General features: G+C 43.3%; 1 protein-coding gene across 1 annotated transcript in view; it reads left to right on the top strand.

Moving 5' to 3' along the window:
- Positions 1–5,248: 5,248 nt before the first annotated feature.
- KCNIP3 (potassium voltage-gated channel interacting protein 3) overlaps positions 5,249–21,080 on the top strand; it is a 116,446-nt gene continuing 100,614 nt past the window's right edge. Inside the window, exons 1-2 of the mRNA XM_075601275.1 lie at positions 5,249–5,378; positions 7,030–7,151. Of these exons, the coding sequence (XP_075457390.1) occupies positions 7,146–7,151 (6 nt within the window). The 5' untranslated portion in view covers positions 5,249–5,378; positions 7,030–7,145. The remainder of the gene's footprint in view (positions 5,379–7,029; positions 7,152–21,080) is intronic.

The following is a 21,080-nucleotide window of genomic DNA, read 5'->3' as shown; positions in this document are numbered from 1 at the left end:
CCCAAAGATCCATAAATCACTGACACATCCGCCAGGCAGGCCCATTGTGTCCAGCATTGGATCTTTGGGAGATGGTCTTTCACAATATATATAGATTCACATTTGCAACAAATTGTTCAATCTCTGCCGTCTTTTCTTAAGGACATCAATGATTTAATTGATAAATTACAACATGTACAATGGCAAAATAATTATAGGTGGGTCACCATGGATGTAGTATCTCTATATACAGTCATCATACACCAACAAGGCATTGCAGCCACACGTTATTTTCTTGTTCGATCCAATTTATCACCGGCACTTTGCACTTTTCTTCTTGAATCTATCACATTTCTTTTGACACACAATTATTTTAAGTTTGACTCACAGTTTTATTTACAAATCACAGGCACTGCTATGGGTACATCTTTCGCACCTTCTTATGCGAATCAATTCATGGGCTTTTGGGAATCACTTTTTATTTACAACGAACATAATATATTTAGACATCACATTAAGTTTTACACACGTTATATTGATGACTTACTTTTGATCTGGGATGGAGACACTGGTTCACTTCAAACATTCATGGATGGACTTAATATTAATGATTATAATCTGCAATTCACTTTTGAGCACAACATTCAACACTTATATTATTTAGATATGATGCTGTATGTAGATATAGATGGCAAAATTCAAACTACATTATACAAGAAACCCAATTCTAGAAATTCATTTCTACTGGCTAGTAGTAATCATTCTAAACCCCTTAAAAAGGGCATTCCGAAGGGCCAATTTCTGAGGCTTAGGAGGTTGTGCTCAACGGAAGAGTCCTTTGAGACACAAGCTCAGGATCTATTGGCTAGATTTCTGCAAAGAGGATATAGGAGTACTGACCTACATAAGGCACTCAGTGTTGTCACAGCTATGGATCGACAAGAATTATTGTTTTCATACAAGAGATTTCATAAATCTAAATCTGCCAACATTAACAAAGCACCACTGTTCATTACTCAACAGAGTAAACAGGCAGACATGGTGAGATCCATTGTACTGAAACACTGGATACCCTATGATTAGACAAAGACTTGGTTTCCATAGTAGACAAGGGACCCAGATTTGTCTTCAAGAAGGCTAAATCTTTAGGAACATATGTATCTCCCTCATTATTCAATTCCAAAGAATCCCGCTCAAGGTTGGGGAATATTCCGAGGGGATTTTACAAATGTGGATTCTGCGTAGTATGTCAATATGCACAGCCTACTAAATCAGTTTCATGTATTAAACCTAAAGTCTTTAAAACTATAAAAACTTTCATAAACTGTAATACTAGTCATGTTATCTACCTCCTAAAATGTGGTTGACATAAAGTCTATGTGGGGCGCACTATTAGACCGCTTAAGAAGAGGATCATGGAACATGTTAGAGCTAGTAAGAAAAGAGATCAGTTACATCCAGTTTCCAGACACTTCTCGGAGTGTCCCAAAGGGGGCATTCAAAACTTTATTGTTTTTGGTCTTGAACATGTTCCCATCCACAATCGGGGGGAGACAGGTTGAAGACTCTGAACCAACGAGAGATGTTTTGGATTTTCTCACGTGATTCCATGTATCCCAATGGCATCAACCTCGATTGGGAGCTCATACACTTTTTATGAGAACATTTTCCGTTTGAGTACTTTCTTACATTATCATATGATTACATGCTTGGTTATGTATGGTTATATTTGTTTTATATAGTTTCTTATCTTGTTCTTCTGGTTGACAATATATTGTACAGTGTCCTTAATGGGTATAACTCAAGATGTACATATCTAATTTTGATTAATGTTTCAAATATAGATTTTGTGGAGATTGAACAGCAATCTCATTCAACACTGCAATATATGACATTTATCAAACGAAGTTTTTCCTTTATGATATAAGTTCTACATATGATTTTATATAAGAATATCTTATATTTCTTTATACTTGCAATTTACTTCCATAGTTTATATCTTAGATTTGTATTATTTCATCTTGATTTGTTAATAATTTACATTTGGCTAATTATAGATATTTCCATTAACCAATTAATAGACATTGAAATTTGTATTCATATGTTTATAATTTACACAGAATTATTTCTCAATGGTTATTCTTTTTAGAATAATTTTTTATATCAATTTTTATTTATACCATTTTTTGTTCATATTTCAATATATAATGGTTATTGTTCGTTACATATGTTTCCTTTTTTCTTTTTGCATTACACATTTATTAAGTTACATAGTTTATTAATACACTTCATCATCAATTTGATCTTATGTTTCACAGTTGTCACAATTTTTATTTATTTACTTTTAACATAGATAGATTGCACATATTGTTTTGGTTACTTATATTTAATATTTTTATATATACAGACACTACAACACGTATGATACAGTTTCCTTCAATATATCTTTATTGGTGTTCACATGTTTCAATAGGGCAGCAATATTTTGCAATTTTGATTCATATAGGTTTGAGCACATTTAGGATTCTTAATAATAAGATTGTTTATATATATATTTTTTTATTCATGTTAATTTTAACATTGTGTTTCATATGGGGTTGCATATTATGTAAATGTTTATCAACAAGTCTTTTGTGGTGGCTCCACGGTTGTGCAGGTGTTACTTTTTTCATACATCAGTGATTGGCTGTGTTTTATCAACATCTACCCAACTAATCACTGATCAGTGACACCTGTTCAGGATGGGATGCTACATAAGGTACTTCATGTCCAAACATTATTACCCTTTGAGAAAGTGCCCTGAGAGGCGGGAAACGCGTCAGGGGATACTCTGTGCTTTTTAGATTTGGCTATCATGCCTTAATAAAATAATATTTACTATCCTACATCAGCCTCGACATCCAGTGATTGCAGTGCCCAGTTTTTTCCATTTTTCTACCTTCATTTGCTGTATTTTGGAGCACGCCCAAGGACAGCATACTATCCATGCCTAGGCCTTTTTGATTGGTGGAACTGCATGCGGAGTGAATCGCAGTAGGGAGTGATCCAGGCATTCCTCGTGGGGAGCAGGCTCCGGCTAACAGACACCAGCGTGAGCGAGTCGCGGACCGATGACGTCATAGCATCGTCATCTCCTGGTGCGGGACCACGCCGGAGGAAAAGGTTCCAAATGCTGCTGGAGCACCTCGAGTGACCGATCGCCCTGCATGGACCATCCATATTCGAGACATTCATGTTCAGCTAAGTGGTTCCCCCCCCCCCCCCCGCCCTTCTTCTTCACTTGCCATTACAGCATATCATCTGCTCATGGAGGCCTCCGTTATACACCGTGTAAGGGGTATAGCACTGCAGTGCTAGTACCAGACACGGAGAGGCCCATTTAGCTTTACACCATCATCCATTTGGGGGGGGGGGGATACATTGGATTATTGCTTATATCATAGATGGACATTTATCCTGGCCGTGGCATTATCCACCAACCACATATTATATTTCATATTGCCGTCCTATTACCTTATTTACATAGGTCCAACATTTTTACCACGTTCACAATTGATTAGAGCATACTTAGGGGAGCTCCTCTCCCCACTCTCTTGTAATTGCATATGAGATGTATAGTATCAGAAAACAGAGCTACCCAAGTGCTTCATTAAAGAGGTGTGTGTTTTAAGATGGGCCTTAAAGGTGGAGAAGGGTTGTCCAGTCGGATATTGAGGGGAAGGACAGGTGTGGGGCAGTAACCTTTGGAAGTCAGTCCCACATATTATTTACGAGTGTTACTCACTTTATGGAAATGCCTCTCATTTACTGGAAGGGAGTCTGTCTCGGTGAATCTCACTAATTAAGAAGGCCACTTCACACAGCAGTGAGACTCTTACTGGAAGGCAATCTCTCACTTTGTGTCAATCCCGCTAATTAGAAAACAGTCTGCCTGAGCCTCACTAATTAGAAGGCAGTTGTCACGTGAGACCAGGAACTTTTAACACCTTTTACCATGGATCACTATCACCAGATGGAACAAAGATTGTTGAATAAAATGGATTTATTTGGGCAATTCCACAGACATAACAAATGTACACAAAACAGGGGAAACACACACCAACGGGGGGTCTGGTGGGAGTCACTAGTCTAAACTAGTGCAGGGCGTCTGCTTCAGGTAGGCTTACCCTGTCCACTCCAAATCCAGGAACACTACGTTACTATCTTCGGGATTGCTACCTGGCTCTCCCCGCTGGAAAGGTCTTCGTTCTCTGCTCAGAACTTGGCAGCGTCTGTAGAACTTGTTGTCAGCCAGGCCGGGCTTCTCCGGTACCTCAATGCTGAGTACTTTGCTATTCCGAGCAAAGCACTTTTGAAAAGCCCGCCACAGCCTCACTGGACCAAGTCCCAAGTTGCTCTGTGCCTCCAGCACTTGTCCTCTGCTGGCCGGGCTTCTCTGGCACTTCCCTCCCGAGTGTTCTGCTATTCTGAAAAGCCCGCGACACGCTTCCCTGGAGCAAGCTTGGAGATATCTAGTACTTTGATTGGGCCATCTCCTTACATAGCCCTCTCTGGCTATCCTTAACATGGAGCAAGAATCGACGACCAATCAGAGCATGGAATCAAATGTAGCAGCCAATCACGAACCGGAGGCTCGCCTCGCTGCACCAATCAGAGGAGGTTGAAAGAATTCAGGAAAGAAAGTCCCTGAGGAAGTGAATTCTTTTGCGAAACGCGTAGGGTTTTGGGAATTGATGAAATTGGACATTGGACATCTGCAGAAGCTGCAGAGTCTGTAGAGAGCAGGTCGAGCAGTTCGGAGCTTAGTGAGATACACACTTTCGCGTATGCGCTCGCAATTAGGGAAGTGTTTGTGGTCGGTACACATAACTGCTGCATGCGGGCACAGCAGTGAAGTCTAGCCCAGGCAGTGTTATAATTGGGGACCACCCCGGAGTGGCGGTACATGCGGCAGCGGGACCGTCTATCTGGTGTGAAAACAGCAAGTCTCCTGATGTGGACATCTGCCTTTGGAAAAGAACCATCTACTGTGCCTATTGAACCTTGCTTGTTGTAAGTAGGATTTAAATGTTTCCCTATCCGGATCAGAGTCCCCAAGTCATATTCTCTTTGTATGTTATTACTCTTTTTTAAGTGTATTTTATTAAATCAGTAATTTTTTTGGCTCAACACAAGGTGTTGTGTAGTTTAGTGATAGTGTTTGAGTGTGTTTTCTATGTGTGTTGGCCTTCTAAGTCTTGTTTGTTATATCAGCAGTTATCTATAGTTTTTTTTTATAGTTTTATTGTTATTCTACAGTTATACATGATTGGTCTCTGATTTTCTTTCCACATGTTGTGAGACAACCATCAAGACTCACCGGAAGACCCCTAATTCAACAGGACTGGACATTTTATACGGTCAGACTTTCCCACAGTATATTTCAGAATTTGTTTTAGGCGCCGGTTTATTTTTTGTTGATTCTGTATGTGATTTGCATTAGTCTCATTGTTCCAGGCAGCCTTCCTATATTATAGACACAATTGGTATAGATTAGTAGCGTTTATTTTACACGAAACTACTGTATTTATAGCATTAGCGCTGAAGCACATATATATATATTTTTTTACATTTCTCCAAATACCTAAATCTTCCTCAGAAATTACATTTCTACCCTAAATTTGCATCTTGTTTTTCTTTTTTCTTATTTTATCGCCGCGACTGTTTATGTTGTCAAAGAAAAAAAATATGCTGGAAAACTCACCGAACTTTTCACTGTCAAATGAATTCCTCAAAACACTTGCAAAGTTAAGCGAAATAAAGTCACCCGTTGCTAGTTTTTTAAGCTACCTCAGTAGGATCTGCCAAATAGCATTCCGACTGTATGTGGAATAGTGTTACGTTGCTACATTACCAGGGCCAAATCTATTTTAGTTGCTTTACAACTATAAAAATATCCTGCTGCGAATAGATGCCGGCACATGCTCTGCATAATTTGCAGAATCTGTGGGTTTGAATTAATAAGGTATTATGTTCCCCGTGTGTGGGTCTCTATATGTGGGTTCGGTTACCATGGAAATGCGGGTCTGGTGCAAGGATGGAGTCTTATATTTTCCAAGCTATCTGTGTATTTACTGTTGCGATCTGTTGTGTACAGTATGAAAAACATCACCATTTTGGGGAACTGAGACATAACTGGCTCAAGTTTCACTAGGGTTTTTTGTTTGTCTTCCTAACCATCAATATAAATAAAAATATAGGATTAGTATCTTAGTCAACTAAATTTAACATACTGTATGTTGAACTCGATGGACATATGTCTTTTGTCAACCTCCTCTACAATGTACTATGTATATCAAAGCAATACATGATATACATTATTACCAGTAATATGATGCAAGTTTCCATCCTGCGTTAGGTGCAAAGTGCATTGCTAAATTGACACTAAGAATAGTGTCAATTTAGCAATGCACTTTGAACCTAAATTTGAGCTTTTCCTATGTTACTAAACTTCAGCTATGCCCAGGTTACTAGTTGAAGAGTGATGGTGTTAGGGGGTGCAGAGTACCACTACTTTTTAAATTTACAACCCCAAATTACTACTACTTTTTAATTTATGCCCCCTAGAATACCACTACTTTTTTTTTTTTTTTTTATGGATTTAATTTAGGAAGCTTTTATTTCCCCTATTGATATTTCATAAATTTCAGAATGAAAGAATATGTTCAGAATCCCTTTTCCTCAATGTTAAAAATATATTATTTCTATAGGTCAGACACAGTACCGCTACTTTTACAAAACTACTTCTACCACGGCCCAGGACTGTTTTTATCGCGGGGCAAAACAATTCTTCTGTTTTCATAGCGCCGAAAAAACTGGAAGGACTTCCAAACCATATTTTTGACCATGTATTTGTAGATAATATAAACGACTAAATAAATGCATAAATTACACCGGTACGCATTCCTAATTAGGGAAAATAAAACCTTCGCTAGGACCTAGGAAGAATTGGATAAGAAGGCTGGTGAGGAATGGGTTAAGGAATACGAGGCTTTTTTTTTTCCATCCAAGATCTTCACAGGAGAGCATGGGAGGAGAAATGAGAATCCGCTCTGAGTTGCCATTGTTGCCACATAACACGTTTTGAGTCCTCGTAGCATCTCTGCTAAATAGAATCTCCAGGAACCATGCAGGTAAGAGAGGTACCCCATGTACATCACACTACTGTATATGGGTCGTAGCGCTCCTGAATGATGTATGGGGTTTTTTTTCCTCCCTCTCTTGCACATTCATTCTCATCTCTCATTATGGGTTTCATTCACTTTGTCTTTCTCTCTATCTCTCTCTCATCTCTTCTTACGGGTTTAATTCACTCCGTCTCATCTCTTATAGATTTAATAAACTGTCTCTCTCTCTCATCTCTTCCTATGGGTTTCATTCACCCCGTCTCTCTCATCTCTTATAGATTGAATTAACTGCCTCTCTCTCATCTCTTCTTATGGGTTTAATTCACTCTGTCTCTCTCATGTTTTCCTATTGGATTCGTTCACTCTGTCTCTCTCTCTCTCTCTCTCTCTCTCTCTCTCTCTCTCTCTCTCTCTCTCTCTCTCTCTCTCTCTCTCTCTCTCTCTCTCTCTTTCTTTCTCATCTCTTCCTATGGGTTTAATTCATTCCGTCCCTATCTTTCATCTCTTTCTATAGGTTTGATTCACTCCGTCTCTCTCATCTCTTCTTATAGGTTTAATTCACTCTGTCTCTCTCTCTCTCCTCTCTTCCTATGGGTTAAATTCACTTAATTTCTCCTAATTTATCCATTATATGGAGATCAAAGGGATGTAGATTGCTTCTACCCAGCAGCTGTTCTCATCCACCCCTCCTTACGCTCCCATCTGCCAGGACTTTGCAGTCCATCTCTTGAAGTGGCACTGCTGCATCTATAATGATGCGGTGTGGCTATCTACACACTTCTTCTAGACACATGCAAATCATTATTTCCGTTACTTTCATACAAAGCAACAAAAATGTGAACAATTTGCGAAATCAGCATAATATCGTTTCTTAGCCACTTCGCCACCTGCAACGCAATTTTCACCGGTCCCATCAGATCTTCAGATGCACAAATCCTAAATTATGCAGAAGAGTTGCAGTTTATACCATTTTTACAAAAACACGCATTTAACTTTTTTAAATTACCTTTTGGTGTTTAGGAATGATTATAAAAAACACAGATTGAACATTCCTTGACGATTTCACAGCTCACACTATTTTAAAGATAAACAATCAGTTCTGTAGTATTAGATAAGTGACTGTAAGGATTATCCCACCTCCCAGCAGTGCAAGATCTTCCCAACACTTTCCTGTTTGTGATAATTTGTTGCCAATGTTCCCAGCAGATTGAGCTGCAAACTGTAACAATAAATAATGTTACCTTAGTAATATAAGAATACATTGTAGCTGCTGAGTTACACTGACTGAAGGATTGATTGAAACCGAAAGGTGACCATTATGTTAGTCACACAATCACGACTGTTACAGATTTATAACAGGAGCACCAAACGATTGCCAGCTTAGGTAAGAATGTAGAATTATACATTGTGACATGTCACACACACACACACGCACGCACGCACACACACACACGATAAAAAGAACGGAAAAAGGGGGGGAATGTAGTATTGCTGCTTTCAAGAGCCACCATTGTTTTTCCATGATTCCCAAAAACTCAGAGCAAAAACTGAAGTGTCTGTAGTTGTGTTTGGAAAGCGCATCTGAGCTGGCACACGTTTGATTAGTTTTGGAGTGTCCCAAAGATAATGTTTCCAATCTCAAAGGGGAAGAATATACTGTATAGACATTTGGGCTTATGCAGTCTTACTCTGTGCGGCTTTGTACTGCAGTATAATAATCATGCATCACAATGTAGCCCATTTTCACTAATATTTCCTTTAACATGTGCACCGAGAGAAACAGGGAATGTGGACAAATAAGAACCACCTGGCCCTCCCCCACTCTGCAAACTCTCCTACTGTACAAGCTATGAAACCTCAGATCCTTTTAGATCCGCTGGTGTCTTTCACATTTTGGATGGTAACGTTGGGTCTATCCGAAGCATTTTTTAATTCCCTAACTATATTAACCTCTACTACCTCTGAGGAGGATAGTCCATGGAACCACTTTCTGTGAAGAAGTACTTTTATATATTTTCCCTGAGCTTGCCACCCTACAGCGTGACCTCTTATTCTAGCACTTCTCTTTCTCTGGAAAATGCTTCCTTCCTGTGCTTTGTTGGGATAATTAGATATACGGACAGATAGGGAAAAACAAGTCTTCCAAATCCATATACTGTAAATCAGGCCTGCACAACACTTGGCCCGCGGGCCGCCTGCACTCATTGTGCGGCCCGCGGCGGCTTTCCCCGTCCTCCTCCCTCCCGAGCCCGCTCTCCCAGCCGCAAGTCCCCCCCTCCTCTCCCGGCCGCGGGTCCCCCCCTCCTCTCCCGGCCGCGCGTCCCCCCCTCCTCTCCCGGCCGCAATTCCCCCCCTCCTCTCCCGGCCGCGAGTCCCCACCTCCTCTCCCGCCCGGGAGCCCCGAGCCCCCTCCTATCCCGCCCGGGAGCCGCGAACCTGCTCTCAGGACTGCACGAGTGTGCTAGTCCTGCCTGCTCCGTGAGGTGCCATGGGAAGGTGAGGTGCCATTGTGGGGAGATGAAGTGCCGTTGGGGGAGGTGAGGTGCAAGGGAGGGAGGTGAGGTGCAAGGGGGGGGTGAGGTGCAAGGGGGGGGTGAGGTACAAGGGGGGGTGAGGTGCAAGGTGGGGGGGTGATGTGCAAGGGGGGGGTGATTGGAGGTGCAGGGGGGTGATTTGAAGTGAAGGGGGGTCATTTGATGTGCTGGGGGGTGATTGGAGGTTTAGGGGGTGTGATTGGAGGTTCTAGGAGAGGGTGATTGGAGGTGCAGGGGAGGTGATTGGAGGTGCAGGGGGGGTGATTGGAGGTGCAGGGGTGGTGATTGGAGGTGCAGGGGGGGTGATTGGAGGTGCAGGGGAGGGTGATTGGAGGTGCAGGGGGTGATTGGAGGTGCAGGGGGGTGATTGGAGGTGCAGGGGGTGATTGTAGGTGTAGGGGGGTGATTGGAGGTGCAGGGGGGTGATTGGAGGTGCAGAGGGGGGTGATTGGAGATGCAGGGGAGGGTGATTGGAGGTGCAGGGGAGGGTGATTGGAGGTGCATGGGAGGGTGATTGAAGGTGTAGGGGGGTTGATTGGAGGTGCAGGGGCGGGTGATTGGAGGTGTAGGGGGGTGATTGGAGGTGCAGGGGGGTCATTGGACGTGCAGGGGAGGGTGATTGGAGGTGCAAGGGGGGAAAATGATGTGAGGTGCAGGGGGGGAGAGTGATGTGAGGTGCAGGGGGAGAGTGATGTGAGGTGCAGGGGGGAGAGTGATGTGAGGTGCAGGGGGGAAGAGTGATGTGAGGTGCAGGGGGGGAGAGTGATGTGAGGTGCAGGGGGGGAGAATGATGTGAGGTGCATGGGGGGAGAAGGATGTGAGGTGCAGGGGGGGATGTGTGTGGTGTGCAGGGGGGTATTGTGTGTTTGATGTGGAGGGGGAGTATTATGTGTGTGGGTGAGGAGAGAGATGGGTGTATGAGAGATAGATGGGGAGTATCGCAAAGGTTGATAGTGAGGGGTTCTGGGGGAGATATGAGGATGATGATGAGGGGTGCTGGGTGAGATATATGAGGATGATGATGATGAGAGGTGCTGGAGGAGAGATGATGATGATGATGATGATGATGATGATGATGATGATGATGATGATGATGATGATGATGATGATGATGATGATGATGATGATGATGACGATGATGATGATGATGATTTTACCCGTGTGGCCCAAATTTTTTTTGCTTGGTGCAGTTCGGCCCTTCTCGTTTTACGAGTTGTGCAGGCCTGCTGTAAATGATACATTTACCCTGCTAGTATATTTATTATTAACAGGATGTTCTCTATATTGGGGAAAACCATGTTAAGGTATATTTTTATTATATATATATATATATATATATATATATATATATATATATACTAGTATAGTCTAGTATATACTAGTATACTAGTATATACTAGTATATTCTACTGATTTTGGTTTCTTTATATTTAGTCTGTTGCAGGCTTGCTTCTGTGTTGTTCATATATATATATATATATATATATATATATATATATATATATATATATATATATATATATATATAGTCTGTTGCAGGCTTGCTTCTGTGTTGTTCATATATATATATATATATATATATATATATATATATATATATATATATATATATATATATATATATATATATATATATGAACAACACAGAAGCAAGCCTGCAACAGACTAAATATATATATATATATATATATAATATGCTGGGGATAAAGCATGTATGAAAAAAAAATAGAAACAAAGTATCCCACGTAAAGCACTCTGGTGTAAACAAGCATAACAAATTTATTAAAGACACATCACATAACATACAAACATAATAAAATCACTCTCTCACACCTCAAAAAGTATGGAAAACAGACACATACAACCTGTGATAATAGTGGGAACCAAAGCTAAAGCCAGAAATTTATAAGCAAAATAATAATCAAATGACACATAATATCAGTATGGTGAGGCTCAAAATAAAGTTAACTGTATAGCAACAGCTTATTTGTGCATATTCATGCTGTAGCAGGATTTGTTGTCATGGGTCTTTGCCTTAGCTAGGTCCTGGTATCAGCATTCTCAATTGAGCAGCTTTTTCCTTGTTGACCGGCCGGTCTACAGAAGGGGGGCTTTATTTGAGCCTCACCATTCTGATATTATGTGTCATTTGATTATTATTTTGCTTACTGTATAACTTTCTGGCTTTAGCTTTGGTTCCCACTATTATTACAGGTTGTATGTGTCTGTTTTCCATACTTTTTGAGGTGTGAGAGAGTGATTTTATTATGTTTGTATGTTATGTGATGTGTCTTTATTACATGTGTTATACTTGTTTACACCAGAGTGCTTTACGTGGGATACTTTGTTTCTATTTTTGTTTTTATATATATATTTATATATATATATATATATATATATATTCTGTTTAATGTTTTTCCGCCACTGTTTATCAAAATAGGCACGTTGACCCTTGCCATCCCAAGGGTCATGTGATGCACGGAGAGGCAGACCCAAGTCACATATTCTCCACTTTTTACCACTAGTTTATTTAGACTATTAAAAAAAATAACAGAAACTTCAATTTATCAAGCCAATTTACTTGTACAGGGTCTTATTAATTGCTGTGCATAAACAGGGTCTTCAAATTTGTATAAACCCCCGATATCGTATATAAAAGCTGTATATCATTCTACATATAGCAGATGGAAAACTATAAAGCAAATTCGTTTGATGAATAAGCGGCCTTTGAAAGATGCTTATTGCTTAACATTCATTTAATGTTTTAGGAATGGCTCAGGGTTTATAATAGACTTATAAAATAATTACACCTGTTAATCACTCCTCAGTCATCCGTACACGCTAGATGACTATTAGTCTTAATGATCAAATGTAATGTATACTGTATATGGAATCTTCTTTATTACTTTTGACTCATCCAGGAAAGGATATAGTGGCCTATAAGGGTCATTTATCAAAGTCTCCCGGTGGCAAAACCAAGGCAAAAACCAACACCAGATATATCACTAAAGAAAATCCCATTTATTTTCATAGGAATATTTTTGCTTAATAAATCTGGTGCAGCCGTTTGTCCCTTTTTTTTTTGCAGCCCGGAGAGTTTGATAAACAACCCCCTATTTATCAAGGAAATATTGGCTCAAACTCTCGAGCATTTTCATCCTGCATCTTAGTATCAAAGTATTTTGCTCTGAGAATTGGGAAGTGTCAGTAGGAGGAATTGGAGAGGCATTAGATGGCACACAGATGATAATGAGATGTATCATATTCTGTATGTACATTAGGAGGAGTTTAGGAGGAGTACACAGATTAAAATGAAGAAAGGCAAAAAAAAGAGCCCAAAATCCAATTGTCAAAATGCAATAAATTTACTGATGACAGATATATTAAAACAAATAAAAAAAATAATAAAAACACAAGATAAAAGCACAATACAGAACATTCTATCTGTTTTAACCATTTAGTTACTGTGACGGTAGGGGTAACTGGCCTCATATAATAAAGGTGAAGCTCGGCTTGCTACCCCTGTGTGTATTTGGCTGCCTATGCACGCTGGCATGGTGGACACATTTTGTATGTTTTGACCTCTTATGGTAAATAGCCTCAGAACTGGGAGTTCGGGAATGGGGTTATTAATGTATGTATTGGGGGGGGGGGGGGGATGGGGGAAGGTACCGGGAAATGTATATAATGTAAAGCAGTTTTATTCCTGGCACCACAGTATTTTCCCCCCAGTTAGCACGTGTCTATTGCAGGTTGCATGTATGCATTGCTAGGGAGGTTGTTCCCTGTAATATGTATTGGCCAGCAAGTTTTAGAACCAAGTTTAAAAGCAAGTTTTAAATCCAAGTTCTAAAACCCAAGTTTTGAAACCAAGTTCTGAAAACAAGTTTTCTAAACAAAGTTCTATTCTGTGAATGTGTATTCATTCCCATGGAGGCAGACTCGGTAATGAGATTAGCCAAGTTATCTGCATAGGAATGCGGATCAAAGGCAGAGGCTGGGAGCGGCTAGGTGTTGGGCCATCTGGTGAGCGGGGAAGGTCGGAAGATCAGGTCTGGGGATGGGCTCTCAGCGGTTGAGACCCTTTGTTCCCTCCACACTCTGTGGTGCCTACCCAGCAGGTGGTATGGGGTTGGCTAGGGGAAGCCGTTGCCGAGACAGAGCTCGTAGGCATGATTTCTATTGGCTGGTTCAAATTTCCCGCTTGCCAGCATCCTCGTCATCACGGGGTGGGCCTGAGCACCTAAGCATGTCCCTCCCCTAATTGGTGCAGTAGGACGAGCCGCTGGCTTGTGATTGGCTGTTACCATAGTATCCATGCTCTGATTGGTCGCCGCTCTGTGCTCCTTGTTAAGGATAGCCACCGAGGGCTATGTAAGAAGCGCAGGCGATCAGAGTACGAGACAACCTCCAGGCTTGGTCTGATGAGGCGTGTGGTGGACTTTTCAAAAGTGCTCTGCTCGGAATAGCAGAGCGCTCAGCAGTGAAGTGCCGGAGAAGCCCAGCCAGCGGAGGACAAGTTCTGGAGGCGCGAACATATTTCAGGAATGATCGGAACTTCAACCAGCGGACAGAGTAAGCCTACCTGAAGCAGGGCTTTGCACCTAGTCGAGGCTAGTGTCTTCCACCCAGGCTCCATTTGTTGTGTATGTACCCTGTTTTTGAGTATTTTGTCATGTCTGCGGGCTTGCCTGAATAAACCCCCATTTTATTCAACTGCTTTGATCCCTGTAAAAGGTGTTAAAAGTACTGGTCTCCCATAACAGTTAACAGGTATTGGATTGAAATCAAGCAGAGTCAAATTAAATAATAAAAGTTTTTTGCAATTGTTAAGAAGGATTGTGTCACAGGAGACCAATACTTTTACACAAAGTTGTTGAATAAAATTAGGTTTATTTTGGAAAACCAGCAGACAACACAAAATACACAATCACAAGATACAATAAACAGAAGAACACACAGCAGCCACTCTGAAATATTCCCCAGTTGGATTGCCATCAAACTCCACACTCTGTCTGGTACTCTGAACACCTTGACAAAGTCCCACGGGACGAAACGCGTTGGTGCGTTTGTGGCTCTCTTTTGTCTGTACTGAGAAGCTGATCCATTAAATACCTTTACTTTTTATCTGGAGTCGCTGTTCTATTTTTGATGCTGTTCTCCTTCTGCTCTCTTATTACTGGTACTCTGATCGGCAGCGTTCCTTACATAGCCCTAGGTGGCTATATGGGGAAGGAACCGCCGGCCAACCAGAGCACGGATTGAAATGTTCCACCAATGCCAGAGGAGGGGGCGTGCGGAGGCACTCAAGACCGCCCCATGGTGATAGAGCTGCTAGGAAGTGGGGAATTCAAACTGGGCAATGGGAACCGTGCCTATGGGGCTTCTACCCGGCAATGGCTTCCCCTGGCCAGACCTATACCTCCCGCTGGGTAGGCGCCTCAGAGTCTGCAGGGAACAAAGGCTCTGAAAGTACATCCCTGGTCCTGATTGTCCGCCCTTCCCCACTTTCCAAATGTCTTAACGCCTCGCTGCTCCCTGCCTTTGTCTCAATCCACATTTCTATGCAGGCATCTCGGCTGATCTAATCACTGAGTCTGCCTCCATAGAAATGAACACATGCAGCCCACAATACAAGCCTGCTAGCTGGGGAAAACTACAGTGGTACCAGGAATAAAAGTGCTTTACATTATATACATTTCCCGGTACCTTCCCCCCCCCCCCCCTCCCCCAATAGCTACTAAAAGGTTCCCTCTCGCATATATAACAGTTTTGAGGCTTTATCCCTTAAGGGGTCAAAACCTGTAAAATGTTTTCGCCTTGCAAGTATGCATAGGCGGACAAAAACGCACGGGTTCAGGAGTAGGCATCATCTTTATTATGTGAGACCAGATACCCCTACTGTCAAAGATTAGACCTCAGAAAATTGAGCTTTTTAAGTGGAGTAAGTATTGGAGAAAACCATGCATGCCTAATAATCTAGAGAAATTAGGTGAATGTCAATGCCGCACTAATTAACCAAACCTTTTAGACTGAAAAATCCTTACGGCTCCTAAGGACAGACCACTGAAGGGAGGTACCTGTGGCCTCCTTAGTCCAGAGTCCGGAGTTCTGGCACCAAATTCAAAGTTGTGTGTTGAATGTGGAAACCCTTTTGCGCACAACAGTGGGTTTTTTAACATCCAAAATCACCTGAACTTCCAGGCAAAGGAGGTAGGCGTCTTGTCTCTGCCAGCTTAGGCAGAGTTTTAGGCGACACACAGCGCTCGCGCTGCACCAAGGGGAATGGTCAGTCCATTCCTACAAGTTTTCCGAATGAAAGCTGGTTACATTAGGAGATCGCAGGGTGCTTGTTTGCACCACTTGTGAGTATCAGCGTCTCAAATTTCTCCTCCAATCTCTACAATTCTACTTAACAATGGCAAACATTTTTTTTGCATTTTTGTGGACTCTGCTCAGTTTCAATCCAATACCTACTGGTAACTAAATTGTTTAAACAGATATTTATCTTGTGTTTTATTATGTTTTTTATTTGTTTCAATATATCTGTCATCAGTAAATTGATTGCATTTTGACAATTCGATTCTGGGGGCTTTTTTTTGTTTTTCTCTGTTCCAATTTATAGACATGTCTGTCTATCTTTAAGAGCAGCATTTGAATCCAGATTTTATCTTTCACTTTCCCTCTTAGTAGATTTATTTTTCTATGTAATTTAACAGTTAATATAGTCAAATTTTCATTTGTTAATTTTGCCACTGCACGTTTTATATAATTTTGTCATATTAAATCTATTTATGCAATAGTTATACTTCTAGTGACTTTATTTATATTTAAGTTTTATATACTGTATGTAGCACCTGTTCCCCCGTGCCACGGAAGATCTGGCCACTACATGGGTATTGTCCCGGTGCTGTAGCTCACCTGCTGGTGCAGGAGGTCTGAGTGGCTGCACAGTTGTAGTTTGGGAGCAGCAATAGGGTACGCTGTCTCCATCTCTTTACTGTGCAGCACCTCCATCCCATGAGGGTCCTGCTGGATGCAGTATGGTTCCCACAGACAATACTCCTTTCCAATTATCACACACCATAGTTGGTCCAACGGCAGCTTTATTGTACAACAGCATGATCGTCCTCAAGCCCTGGAGCAGACCCCAGGAGCTTGAAGCCCCCAGAGCCCCTCCCAATCTCCTTGACCCTGTTGTAGGGAAAGGGGTATCACACTGTCTCATAATCATCACACTCAATTTGGTGGAGTGTCAGCTTTTATACCCGGGGGGAAGGGCTTGTAACCCTGCACCATAACAGGGCAGGTTCAGGTACTGACAGGCATCAAACCATATACATGTGACCCAGGCAGTACCCTCCCCAGGTATGACACTCTAACTCCCGGTTTAGGCCTGCCCCTGGATAAGGCAACATAGCACCCATTCAGGCTGCAAGTGCAGGCTAGGCCCTGCGCAGGAGTTTAACCCCAACGTTGCCTGTTCTTACCAGGATTTATAGTGTTGAGGCCAGTAGAAGGCTATAGTCAGGGGCACTTGGCTACATATTTATACATTTTTATATTTATATATATATATATATATTTTATATTTATTATTGCTATATTAGCGCACTTCACATTTTTTGCACAGATTATATAAATGTATCAAATTCTTTGTGTACAATAGGAGGAGTTGCATGGTGCACAAATTATAATGAGTTGTATCATATTCTGTGTGTAAAATAGCAGGAGTTACGAGATGCACAGATTATAATGAGATGTATCATATTCTGTGTGTACAATAGGAGGAGTTAGGGAGGAGTTACGAGATGCACAGATTATAATGAGATGTATCATATTCTGTGTGTACAATAGGAGGAGTTAGGGAAGAGTTACTGCTGCGGCCAAGTTTATTCGAGCATTTGCCCGTTCTTGGCCGCAGCAGTAGCCTGGCGCGCGCCCGAGAGTGACGGGCGCGCGCCGAAGCAGCAGAAGAGCGCCCTCCGATCGGGGCGCTCTCCCTACCGCTGCCGGATCCGCCGGGTCCCCCGGAACCCCCTGCCGCTGTCCCGCGATCGCGGGACACCAGGGCTCCCTCGGGGAGCCCCTGGACGCGCGTGCAGGGGGCGCACGCTCCCGAAGACGCGTGACCGCGCGTCTATGACGCGCGGCACGCCGAGGGGCGGCCACTAGCAAGCCGGGAAATCTCCCGGCTTGCGGTACCGGCCACACTCTAATAAAGTGTGTCGGTAGTGTACACAATGCACAGATTATAATGGGTTGTAACATATTCTGTGTACAATAGGAGTGCAGGCATGATCTGAACAGAGCTCCTACTTCCTCATCACGTTCTGACATATGCTTATTGCTGTTTAATTACCCATATACTGGACATAACCCCTGTGACGATAGGGGAAATGTGGCTCTTCTAATAAAGATAAAGCCCAGCCATTGCCCCATCATCTGGATGAGTATAGAGGGTAGCTGTATATTCATCCAATCGTGGTTTATCGAGCCAAGTATTTACAGCTCAACCCCGTTATAACGCGATCCGTTACAACACGAATCCGCTTATAACGCGATGTAAGTGTGGCTCCCAATTTTCATATTTACTGTATGAATACTTTACAACACGATTATTCATATCTTTAAATACTTTGTTGTACAAAGCATACAAATGTACATTATTTCTAACACGATCCACTTATAACGCGATGTGATTCTTTGGACCCCAAGCACAGCGTTATAAGGGGGTTGAGCTGTATGTGTAAAATGATTGTACCATTTATTATTGCTGAACTATTGGTGCTGGTGTATAATTTTGTGTTCTGAATGCCCTGAGTGTGCTAGACTGGTTATACACTTACTCAGCCTGCAAGCCCAGGGATCCGGATGCAGAGGGTCCCATGAGGAGGTGAACAATAGAGGGTAGGGATGGGCAGTCCTCATGTATGTGAGCTGTTGGTCTGATAAGCAGGACCATGGTCTACCCAGACAAAGAGGCCCCCTATCTCATCAAGAGATAGAGAGCCTGCCTTGGGAAGAGGAGGATGTAGGCGCTGTTCCCATTGGCTGGTTTGCAATTCCCAAACTCCATGCCTTGGCCCTCTCTGTCACATCCCCTGTCCCAATTGGCCAACAGAGACGAGCTCACATCCTGTGATTGGCTCACTACCTAGCATCTGTGTGGTGATTGGTGTGAGGGGTAGGGGTAAATATGGCTGCTGTTAATAAAGGTCAAGCCTGCCATTACCCCTACCTGTCAAGAATACACTGGTATTATGCTATGTGTACAGTATGTATAATGTATTATGTCTTAACCTGGTTCCAGGACCTCAGGGACTAGGGGTTAATTTGTTTGCAGGGAAAATGTTGCAAAAGTGTCTGTGACTTTTCCCTGTAGCATTTTGTATGTTACTCTTTTTGTTGCATTTGGGCACGTAGACAGCACCTGGCCCTGAATGTTTCAATGTTGTGGGTTTACTGTATAAAAAGGTGGTGAGGGAGACCCTTAGGCCTTGGACATAGTAAGCGCTTAGGTGCTGCTGCTCGCTCTCGCTTGCTGCCGCTTGCTCTACCAGGAGCTTTTTGCTGTCCTTGCAGAGGAGACAGCAAGCGCTTGGGAGGCGGGTATCACTGTGTGTGTGTGTGTCACTTGGTAGCTGTCAGTGTGTGTGTATGTGTCACTTTGAAGTGGTCTGTGTGTTTGTGTGTCACTGGGGAACCTGTGTGTTTGTGTGTGTATATGTCTCTGTGTGTCTGTGTGTGTGTGTGTGTGTGTGTGTGTGTGTGTGTGTGTGTGTGTGTGTGTGTGTGTGTGTGTGTGTGTGTGTGTGTGTGTGTGTGTGTGTGTGTGTGTGTGTGTGTGTGTGTGTGTGTGTGTGTGTGTGTTTATTATATAATATTTTAAAAATTAAAAAAAAAAGACGTGAGAATAAATTATTTATTAACATTGTGCAACTTTGATAAATATATTCGCGCACGCACACGCACACACATCACACACCACACAGACACATACACACTGGTACACACACACATACACACATACACACACATACACACGCACACGCACACACACACACGCACACACACACACACATGCACATACACACACACATGCACACACACACATACACACACACACACACACAAACACACACACACACACACATACACACACATGCACACACATACTGTACATGCACACACACACACACACCACCTTGCTGCCACCCCTGCTCCTGGACACAACCCCTTCCTCACCCCCCCTCACCCCCCCCCCCGTGGCCACGCAACCCCCTCCATCTCCCGCAGGCTGACAGCCACAGGGATTGGGCAGAAGGAGGCACATCACCCGCTACCCCCCCCCCCCGGCCGCGCAACCCCCTCCATCTCCCGCAGGCTGACAGCCACAGGGATCGGGCAGAAGGAGGCACATCACCCGCTCCCCCCCCCCCCCCCAGCAGCGCAAGCCCCCTCCATCTCCCGCAGGCTGACAGCCACAGGGATCGGGCAGAAGGGGACACATCACCTGCTCCCCCCCCCCCCCCCCGGCAGCGCAAGCCCCCTCCATCTCCCGCAGGCTGACAGCCACAGGGATCGGCAGAAGGAGGCACATCACCCGCCCCCCCCCCCCCCCCCCGGCAGCGCAAGCCCCCTCCATCTCCCGCAGGCTGACAGCCACAGGGATCGGGCAGAAGGGGACACATCACCCGCTCCCCCACCCCCCCCCCCCCCCCGGCAGCGCAAGCCCCCTCCATCTCCCGCAGGCTGACAGCCACAGGGATCGGGCAGAAGGTACACTCACTCACTCCGCTGGCGCCAGACCCCGTTCACATTTCTCTGCTCTCCTTCCATTGGTTGCTGAGGCGTCACGTGAGCGGAGTCAGCGCGTGAATTTAAAATTTCACTGTCGGCTCTGTTCAAGCGCGCCTCAGCAAGCAAGGGAAAGCATGCGCGAGCCCCTACTAAAGCCGCTTTAATTGCGGCTGTAGGGGCTCAGTGGCAAGCAGCAGCAAGTGAGAGCAAGCGGGAGCAAGCAAGCAGTAACCATGCCCTGGGGCCTTAGTTAGACAGAAATGAGCCATAAGGGTTGCAGACGTTGTTGCTGTAACTGAGAGAAGCTGCAGTGTCCACTCCTGTGCTGGTGTCAGGCCTGGAATCCTGTTTCAGAGGATATTGCAGGGAAGTGCAGAACAGGGGACCAGGCTTCAATGAGGCCCTGTAACCAGGTCAGCAGGGTATCCCCAGTTCTCCCCGGTTCAGTATATGTTGCCTGTTTATATGTCAGTTGTGGATAACTTTTTTCCAATAAATACATTTTAGAAACTCTTGTGTTTCTGTCTGGTGAGTTGATCCCCGGTATTAGTCCTGATCTCCCGTGACAATTGGTCACTGCCCCATTCTCCATGTTTGA

The sequence above is a fragment of the Ascaphus truei genome, chromosome 5 (assembly GCF_040206685.1).
Source record: "Ascaphus truei isolate aAscTru1 chromosome 5, aAscTru1.hap1, whole genome shotgun sequence".
In the NCBI taxonomy this organism is placed as follows: domain Eukaryota; kingdom Metazoa; phylum Chordata; class Amphibia; order Anura; family Ascaphidae; genus Ascaphus; species Ascaphus truei.
This window is presented reverse-complemented; position numbering and strand designations above follow the sequence as displayed.